The sequence below is a fragment of the Etheostoma spectabile genome, chromosome 15 (genome assembly GCF_008692095.1).
Source record: "Etheostoma spectabile isolate EspeVRDwgs_2016 chromosome 15, UIUC_Espe_1.0, whole genome shotgun sequence".
NCBI classification, from domain to species: Eukaryota; Metazoa; Chordata; class Actinopteri; order Perciformes; family Percidae; genus Etheostoma; species Etheostoma spectabile.
The window spans coordinates 18,441,814-18,451,484 of NC_045747.1; the positions used below are offsets into that span (position 1 = coordinate 18,441,814).

General features: G+C 41.4%; 1 protein-coding gene across 2 annotated transcripts in view; it reads left to right on the top strand.

Annotated features, from left to right (window-relative positions):
* The window catches only part of elac2 (elaC ribonuclease Z 2), a 15,048-nt gene extending 11,795 nt beyond the window's left edge, over positions 1-3,253 (top strand). For both annotated transcript variants that reach the window (XM_032538203.1, XM_032538204.1), the window contains 5 exons: positions 271-370; positions 465-585; positions 1,038-1,116; positions 1,450-1,594; positions 2,807-3,253. In XM_032538203.1, coding sequence (XP_032394094.1) covers positions 271-370; positions 465-585; positions 1,038-1,116; positions 1,450-1,594; positions 2,807-3,046 — 685 coding nt within the window. In that variant the 3' untranslated portion in view covers positions 3,047-3,253. The remainder of the gene's footprint in view (positions 1-270; positions 371-464; positions 586-1,037; positions 1,117-1,449; positions 1,595-2,806) is intronic.
* Positions 3,254-9,671: the final 6,418 nt, after the last annotated feature.

Sequence of the window (9,671 nt, forward strand, 5' to 3'; positions counted from 1 at the left end):
CACACACACGGGAAGTGGGACTTCTTCTCTGCTTAGGATGCCATAGCAAAAAAAGTTAGTTTGCTGCTGTATTAGTATTCTGATTATCGTGTACAGCCCTTTTTCACTACAGTACTTGAGTAAAGGTGCTTAGTTACTTCCTATCTCTGACTGTACAGAGATTTAATTCTGCTAACATGATTGTTGCCTGTTAACCGCAAAGGTTTTTGGGAGCAGGCTACTGTGGCTGTGGTCTTTTTGTCTTTTAATATCATCTGTTCTGTGCTTCAGCCTCATCCCTAACAAAGTTCTGTGTGACGGTGCCGAGGTGCCCAAGCAGAGGACAAAGTCGTTCATCCAAGCGCTGCTCAAGAGGAACGATCTGGAAAAGGTGTTTTAACAATAAATCCTTTCCATATTGAAGGCTTACCAGTTTTTTTCCCCCCCTAAATGTACTCATTTTTTTTGTTTGTTCTTGTTCTCAGTTCCAGACCTGCATGGTGCGTCACTGTAAGAACGCCTTCGCCTGCAGCTTCACTCACCGCTCAGGATGGAAACTGGCCTTCTCTGGAGACACCATGCCCTGCGACGCGTTCGTACACACCGGTTAGTACCACTCGGAATAATTAGTCCACGTCATTCAAGTGTATCTAGTCAGACTACTTACAGTTTGGAATATTTAAACGCGCACGCTCAATTTGCTCTTACAGAGATTAGTAATCAGCAGCTTGACTACACGGTTGGATCTAAATAATTTATCCAATATTTCCTAATGCTTTCGATCACTCTCATAGCTGGCAGGCTCTTCTAATGGTTCATATGGGATCCCACTTCATTGACTCTTCTTAAATTGCTTGACTGGATTCAGTCCAAGCAAAGCCTCCCAGAGACAGCGAGTGTATCCCCTGCCTGCTCGTTATAGATGGCTCGGCTCAGCAGACTAACAGGGCGGGCCCATTCTTGATAACGCAGACTACCTGATCGATTTCCTGCGGGGCAGGAAGAGGCTGTAAGTGCTTCTCTCTTATTCTGATTTTATTTACTTTTTTTGTGGGCAGGAGATAATGCAACCTTACTGATCCACGAGGCCACGCTTGAAGACGGGCTGGAAGAGGAAGCTGTAGAGAAAAGACATAGGTGGGTAACGTGAACTACCTCTGCAGGGCTTTAAAAAAGGATGGAAAAAAGCAGTTAAAGTTCTATGAGTCAACAAAAGAAATGCACTTTATCGGCTGTGTTTTTGAGTGCATTGTGGCGAGTTAAGGAAAGAACATTTTTAACAGATATTGACATTGATTTTTTTTTTTTACCTTTTTAATGGTGCCAGAGGGAGTCTGTCTTCACAAAAATATCTTTTAATGTCAACAGAAAACAATATTCCCCTCAACAGTTTCCCTCTGAAACTCTTTAGAGTCAGTTTTAGTGAGAAAACAGTAGTTCTCTGACTTCATGCTTCATGTTTTCTGACAGCACAACCTCCCAGGCCATCGGCATCGGCATGAGGATGAACGCCGAGTTCATCATGCTGAACCACTTCAGCCAGCGTTACGCCAAGATCCCTCTCTTCAGTGAAGACTTCAACGACAGAGTGGGCATATCATTCGACCACATGAGAGTACGTTTATCACTGGACAACAATGTTCATGCACATGTAATATCTGATATAAAAAAACTACTTTTATTCTGCTGTAAGGCAACATTTTATTTACAGGATTTTCACATCAATGTTATAAAGTATTCTGATTTACTGGATTAATCTAATACAGACTAGTTCTGATTTTAGCTACAAGTTCTCAATAGAATTTGTAGACAATGTACACTGTATAGTACACATGGATCTAATGTTTTAGGTAATGTTTTTATCTGACAAGTGACTAGAGTGGTCTGATAAATGTAGAGGAAGAAAGATTAAAGTATAAAGTTTAAAGTAGCAGAAAATGGAAACACTCAAAGTACAAGTACTTAGAAATTGTACTTAAGGGGCTGTACTTGAAATACTGAGAAAAACAGAAGCGGCTCTCACAGACTGTTAGTTGGAGCCTGACAGACCTGGTAAATGCCTTCAGTGGGGATTGTCTAGCTACAAGTTGAAAGAAACTTCATGAAAAGAACTTTGATCAAGTGTGTGTTCATTTGATATAGATATAAAAACGTTGAAATCCATCAGGAACATGTTGCCTTTTCAAATCTTTCTCAGTTATTCTGTTCAGCTGTGAAGACTTGACATATTTTTAAATATCACGTAATTTGAGCATCTTAAGGTGTTTTTTGGATGAGGCTAGTGAATTTGTATTGAACCTTTTTAACAACAAGGCATTCAAAGTGCTTTAAATGCGACGAACAAGGAGTTATAAAATGAGATGTGATTTAAAAAAAAAAGAGGGTAAAATAGAAAGAAGTAGCTAAAATCTAATAAAATGGTGTAAACATTAACATTTACAGTATATTAAAGTAGGACTAGTTCCAAATATGATTTAATAAAAAGGCAGTGGCAACATTTTTGAGCCTTGATTTTTAAAGAAACTCAGACAAGAGTTTAGACTGTAGACGGGTCAACGGTAACACACACTGAATGCTGTGTTAATGAGACTGCAGCAGTACGTTTGGTTGAACAGCTGCTCTCCTGAGCTTTTTATTGTTTTAGTTCACTGCTGAGTCCCTGTCCTGAAGTACATAGAGAAGTTTCCCTTTCAGATGCAAGGCTGAACATACATTGGTTGTGAGATAGATATGCCACAGTATTTATGAGCCTCACTTCTTTATTAGCATTACAAGTTCAGACCTGGTACCGTCACTTGACCATTTTCTCCATTTCCTCTTTGCTCAGATTGGCTTTGGAGACTTTAAAGTCCTGCCCAGGCTCATTCCCGCACTTAAAACTCTTTTCGCCGAGGAGATCGGTGAGATGGAGGAGAGGCGAGAGAGGAGGGAGCTGAGAAATCCGAGAGGCAGCAGCTCTGAGGGGAGCACTGAGCAGAAGACGACCGACGTGGGCCGAGGTGCCAAAAGAGACCAGGAGGAGGCAGCGACACACAGCGCACAGACCAAGAGGCTGAAGACCAGCTGAGGCCTGACTGACCAACACTGTTTAAAACAAATGGACTTATAACTGAGAGCATCCTGAGTTCTCTTATTTAAACAAGTTAGATTTTTATTTGGCTCGTGTGGTTTGATTGAAGAAAAATCATGTATATTTCCTTGTATTGCAGTGTACAAAGCTCAGCTATAAATATAGTTTGTTTTTCATTAAATAGAATAAAGCAATACCACACAGTCTGTAGCTCCATACAATTTTGTCCAAGCTATACATTTTTTTGTATAGTTGGATAATGCTACAATACATATTTTACACAGATGAAAATTAAGTCATGGTGATCTACCATTGGATGGGTTTTCATGAAGTTTGGTCCAGATTTGCCCTCCAAGTGAACTGTGAAGACTTTGGTGATCCCTTTTCTTTCCATATAGTACCATTATCAGCTAAAACATGTCCTGTTTATTTAACAGGGATCATACACTCTAGATTACCATTGTTGCATAGCAGTGCATCAGATGTGTATATAATGGTTAAGCTTTTAAATTCATGTTAAAACCACTAAACAAATGGATAAAACTGATTCAAGAAAAAGACAATGCTTAGGTTGACATTCCCATTAACCTCAGTTGCACTTGTGCTAATTAGCAAATGCTAACAGGTCTAATCTGGTGAACATACAGTGGTCTGAAAAAGTGTTTGCCCCCTTCCTTATTTCCTGTTCCTTTGCATGTTTGTCACACTTAAGTGTTTCGGAACATCAAACCAATTTAAACAATAGTCAAGGACAACACAAGTAACACAAAATGCAATTTGTAAATGAAGGTGTTTATTATTAAAAGGTGAAAAAAAATCCAAACCATCATGGCCCTGTGTGAAAAAGTGATTGCCCCCTAAACCTAATAACTGGTTGGGCCACTCTTAGCAGCACAACTGCAACCAAGCGTTTGCGATAACGTGCAGTGAGGCTTTTACAGCGTCCTGGAGGAATTTTGGCCCCTATCTTTGCAGAATGTCCTAATTCAGTCACATTAGAGGGTTTTCGAGCATGAACGGCCTTTTTAAGGTCATACCACAACATCTCAATAGGATTCAGGATGGATTTGGCTAGGCCACTCCAAAGTCTTCATTTATTTTTCTTCAGCCATTCGGTGGTGGACTTGTGGTGTGTTTAGGATCATTGTCCTGCTGCAGAACCCAAGTTCGTTTCAGCTTGAGTACACGAACATTCTCCTTCAGGATCTCTTAGTGACAGCAGAATTCATAGTCCTTTATCACGGCAAGCTTCCAGGTCCTGAAGCAGCAAAACAGCCCCAGACCATTACACTACACCACCCATATTTTACTGTTGGTATAATGTTCTTTTTATGAATGCAGTGTTCCTTCTACGCCAGATATACTTGGACACACACCTTCCAAAGAGTTCCACTTTGTCTCATCGGTCCACAGAATGTTGTCCCAAAGTTTGGGGATCATCAGATGGTGTGGAGAAATTGAGACGAGCTTTGATTTTCTTTTTGCTCAGCAGTTGTTTTCTCCTTGGAACTCTGCCATGCAGGCCATTTTTGCCAGTCTTTTCCTGATGGTGGAGGCATGAACGCTGACCTTAACTGGGCAAGTGAGGCCTGCAGTTCTTTGGACGTTGTTGTGGGGTCTTTTGTGACCTCTTGGATGAGTCGTCGCTGCGCTCTTGGGGTAATTTTGGGCGGCCGGCCACTCTGGGAAGGTTCACCACTGTTCCATGTCTTCGCCATTTGTGGATAATGGCTCTCACTGTGGTTCGCTGGATTCCCAAAGCTTTTGAAATGGCTTTATAACCCTTTCCAGAACGATAGATCTCAATTACTTTCTTTCTCAATTGTTCCTGAATTTCTTTGGTCTTCTAGGCTCACGATGTGTAGCTTTTAAGGATCTGGTGGACCTTACTGTGTAAGCAGTCCTATTTAAGTGATGCCTTGATTGTGAACAGGTGTGGCAATATCAGGCCTGGGTGTGGCTAGAGAAATTGAACTCAGGTGTGGACAACCACAGTTATAGTATGTTTTAACAAGGGGGGCAATCACTTTTTCACACAGGGCCATGATGGTTTGGATTTTTTTTCACCTTTAATATAAACACCTTCATTTACAAATTGCACTTTGTGTTTACTTGTGTTGTCCTTGACTATTGTTTAAATTGGTTTGATGTTCCGAAACACTTAAGTGTGACAAACATGCAAAGGAACAGGAAATGAGGAAGGGGGCAAACACTTTTTCACACCACTGTAGCTGCATATCACAGCGCCACCAGCATGGCTGTTTTCAGAAGATTTGATCCAGTTTACATTGATACTACTACCACTTGGACTGACAGAAGACCTTTCAACTTTGTATCAGTTACTTTTAACAAGCTCACTTGCTAACTAGCTTTCACACTAACTCAAAGCACACAGTGTTCAGGTGATCTGATCACTCAGGTGGTAGGAGTGTCCTGTGGAAATTTAAATGGACTATTTCTATAGCGCTTTTCTAGTCTTAACTACTCAAAGCACTTTAACATAGTACGGGAACCATGAACCATTTCACAATGGCCGATGCTGCCGGCCCAGGTGATAAACATTCACACTCATTTACGATCCTATAGCATTACGGGGTTCGGTGTCTAGCCCGAGGACACTTTGACATGTGACTGCATCCGCCTGGCCCCCGCTCTACGCCTGAGCCACAGCCGCCCATGCAACACACCTATGCATAGAGAATAGGTCCTGTTCAGTAGGCCCACAGCATCATAGCTGGTAGTGGTGGGATTCACCAGAGGCCTCACCATACAAGATCACAGTAGTGCGATTTTAAACATATTGTGATATATTGCAATTTATTACAGTTTTTTCAACTTCAATTTTTTTAAGTTTCAAATCCCCAAAAGGAACCTTTTGTCAACATCTGTGTTATCTATAAAAAGATACATTTCTCTGTTCATCTTATTTCAATTTAATTTCTCCCAAATGGGATTGTCAAGCAGACAAACAAATATAAAATAGCTTTTTACTTGGCGTCTGTGTATCTTCACAGTATTGCCACGGATATTATTGCTATGGATGCTATACTGTGTTGATTTTTCCCCAACCTGTAATAGCTGGTAGTTTAACTTATCAGTTTGTTAAACACATTTTATATTAAATTAAATTCATTCAAGCTTCTCCACAAGTAGTATTTCTTTCAAATGCATAAAAAAATTAAGAAAATGGCATATTTCTTTAACAAAAACTCCCCAAATCTAAACTGCTGGTGTTGCAGTGTCACACGATTTTATTTTTGACACACACTGGGCTTTTCAGCATCAAATCTATCAAAATGTATCCAGTCAGGGGATGAAACATTTCATATCTGAGCTTCAGTGGAGGTCCAGGGGCCACAGTAAGTGAAACCGTTGGTGAACATTTCCACTTCAAGCCTCATGGGGGCTTCAGCGAGCCACCGGAGCTTACATCAACCAGCTACTGGGGCCTAAAGGAAAACAAGAAAATCAGCCAACATGGTAATAATGCTCATGAAAAGTGACATATTATTGTTGCTTGGGGGAACGATGGCTGCAGGAATCTGATAAAAAAACAAACCAAAGGATTTCAGCCCCGAGAGGGGTCCGGTGTGTGTAATTGGCAGCTCTGTTAAAACCATTACGAAATATTGAAGGCACTGGCTCAGTCACTTCTCAGCATGGGGATTGTTAAAGCATCTTAAATTTGGTTTGTTTACGTTGCCTTGGACATACAGAATGCCATCTATATATAGTAGCTGCCGGCAACTGAACTTTGATTCCTGGAGCTGACCTTTCAGTTCTAGAGAAGAAGAATAGCCTACCACTAACCTGCATTACCTCCCTGTTATTGTTAAAATGGTCAAATTTACAATTAGCTATTGTTCAACTCTAAATTCAAGGCCAAATGTAAGTGCTGACTTCTACACCAAGAGGACCCCCCCCATCTCATCAGATAAGATGTGCCAGAACTCCTCAGTACATGTGGGTTTTTAGAGATTAGTGGGTTGAGCGGTGGGCCGGCGATTAGCCTATTTTCTGGATTGTGAAGCAGTAAGATGCCTTGCTACTGGAGCCGGGAGTCCGTTCAGCTGCCACCAAGGCCTCCTCCGTTCAGAGGAGGCATGACTGATAAGCAGGAAGTGTGCAGAAATAGGTTTTAACACGAGCGTTGCATAAGTCAGAACGGTGGATTGACAAACCTAGTCATCTCTTAACCAGCAATGGACCACCAGAAACTAGTATTGAACGCACAATTCAAGTGTATTCATAATGCTCCATGTTTGAGGGCACAACTTACTGTCCTGATTTTTTTTTCCTGACTGAGGAAATATCATTTAAAATTTTTGGGGTCAAACAGGCAGAAACTTGAAAGGATAATGCAGGTTTATTACAATCGAAGAGCTTTATTGTTGTAGTTTTGGCCATTATTTCCATTAGTTATGCTAACATTGTACTCGCCAAAGTAATTGCTGAACTCTGGCAACACGGCTGCATTGATAAAAGTCCGAGGTGTCAAGAAACACAAGCAGACAGACCTCGGACCGCTTTATTTGGAAGTAAAACTGACATTAAGTCAAAGTTGAACCAAGAAGTGGTTTCTTTAAACTGATAATTTTACTGTTTGACTTTGTTTTTTTGTCGAGTTAAGTTTGGCAAACCTGGGTGTTTCTTTAAATCCTGTCTGATCATATCACTTCTTAGTTAATGTCACCTTGCTCAGCAATTAACATTGTGAATGTTGTCTGTCAATTGTTCATTTATTGTAAACTAAGAAGAACATCAAGGCATTTTGCTTGGTTAGTGAATAGTTTGTAGGTAACTAATGAGGCGTGCATTGGCTGTTTAAGAGTCGCCAATGAGGTTTCACCATGTCACTCTATTAGAAGTGTGCTACTCCCATGCATCAACAGCAATTAGAATATAACGTTTTGACTTTAACTTGATGTTTACTGGATGTCAGGTGCCGACGGGTCTTTTCTCAGAGACTTGGGTGCCATACAACAGGGTGACTGTGTGTGTCCCATCTGACAGCCACGTTCTGCTTGATTCATGTACAAGTTTAAGGAGCTGATGGGATGTCAACGAACTGGAGTTGGTACCTTGTATGATTTCATGTAAAAAATAAAAAGTGACTGACTGAAGATGGATTGCCAGAAAATTTGGAACAGACGTTAGTTTCCTAGAGGATGAAATCTCTTGACTTTGGTGATCCTTCAATCTCTTCTTCCAGCCCCACTGCCATGGTAACTGTAGCAGCCATTTCTTAGAGAAGTAGAGGAGGAGTAGGACATTACGTATCCCTTTATCCCTGATTGGAATCATTTTGTTGACTTGAGTTCAAAGATCCACAACTGCGTTTCTAAGCTAAGAGATCACATCACTGTTGAGTGAGGACATGAGGAAGTATAGGATGTCGAGGATCTGACGACGGCGGCACAGTGGAGATGGAACTCAAAGGCAATACTGCTATCTGGATGTATGGATAGAGGAATCAGGCTTAAGTGTGGCAGCGCGAGTGGCCAGTCAATGAAAGAACGAAGGATAAAAAAAAAAGCGTACAACATGCCAACCCAGACACGTCTCCACACCCAACAGGAGAAGACAGAAGCAGACCGAGTCTACACACACAAGCTTAAATAGAGCCCCCACCTGCTTCTAATCAAAAGGGGACAAGCCCCAGGTGTGCTTACGTGCACAGGTAAGAGGTAAGAGGGAGGTGAAAACCTCATCCTGTCGCATGAGCAAGTGGCAACCTCCAGGCTTGAAAAGTGAAGCCAATGCTTAAACCTGCATTCCTTCGAATGGCCAGCAGGAGCCTATGAGAAAAATGACCCTACTTCTCACTTGATTTATTATCTCAGTATACATTTTCCTAACGAGTTGATGTTCAATCTGGAAGTTATGTTGCCATGTTGTAGCGTAAAGTGAGAGGATTGGCAAGTTCCTACCACAGCGCTGAGCATGGTGTTCTTGGGTTCTTAGTCAGATTTCCCCCCTTGCTCGTCCCCACTCCGCCCTCTCATCCAAATATGGTCCCTCTAAAACCAAGATGGCGACGGCTGAACTCAAGGCTTCAAAAAGTGAAGCCACTTTTTTTTTTAAATACAGTCTACGGTTATAAGTGGTCTTGACATGTAAACAGAGGCGTGGTTGAGCCGTGGCCCTGCCTCCCAACATAAGTTCACTAGTTTGCTTTATAATTGTAATGGCTTATCAACCTCCTGTAATCACATCATGAATGTTTCTGTAGATTTCATATCTTTAAGTTATAGGCTAATTAATCAACCTGTTTAAGAGCCAACTAGTGCCCTTGGTATAAATAGGAACCAATCTTTGATTCCTCTTGTGCAACCTGGAAGATTATACAGTTTATGACCACATGCACACACCCTACACAACACTACCCTACACTACACTGGCCTGCATACAAGCAGTGATTTGTCTGGAAACCCAACCAAGACCTCATGGAAATAAATGGAACCAAAGGTTTTAACTGCAAATACGACTTGGATTTTAATTGATCGAAAAGTGTGTCAGTTACTCTACCCGTGGAACAGCACCTCAGGGGCTTAAAGCTTGGGCTTAGCCTCTACGACCACGGCGTAACATATTCTATCACTGCTGAGCTCGTTTGCTAAAA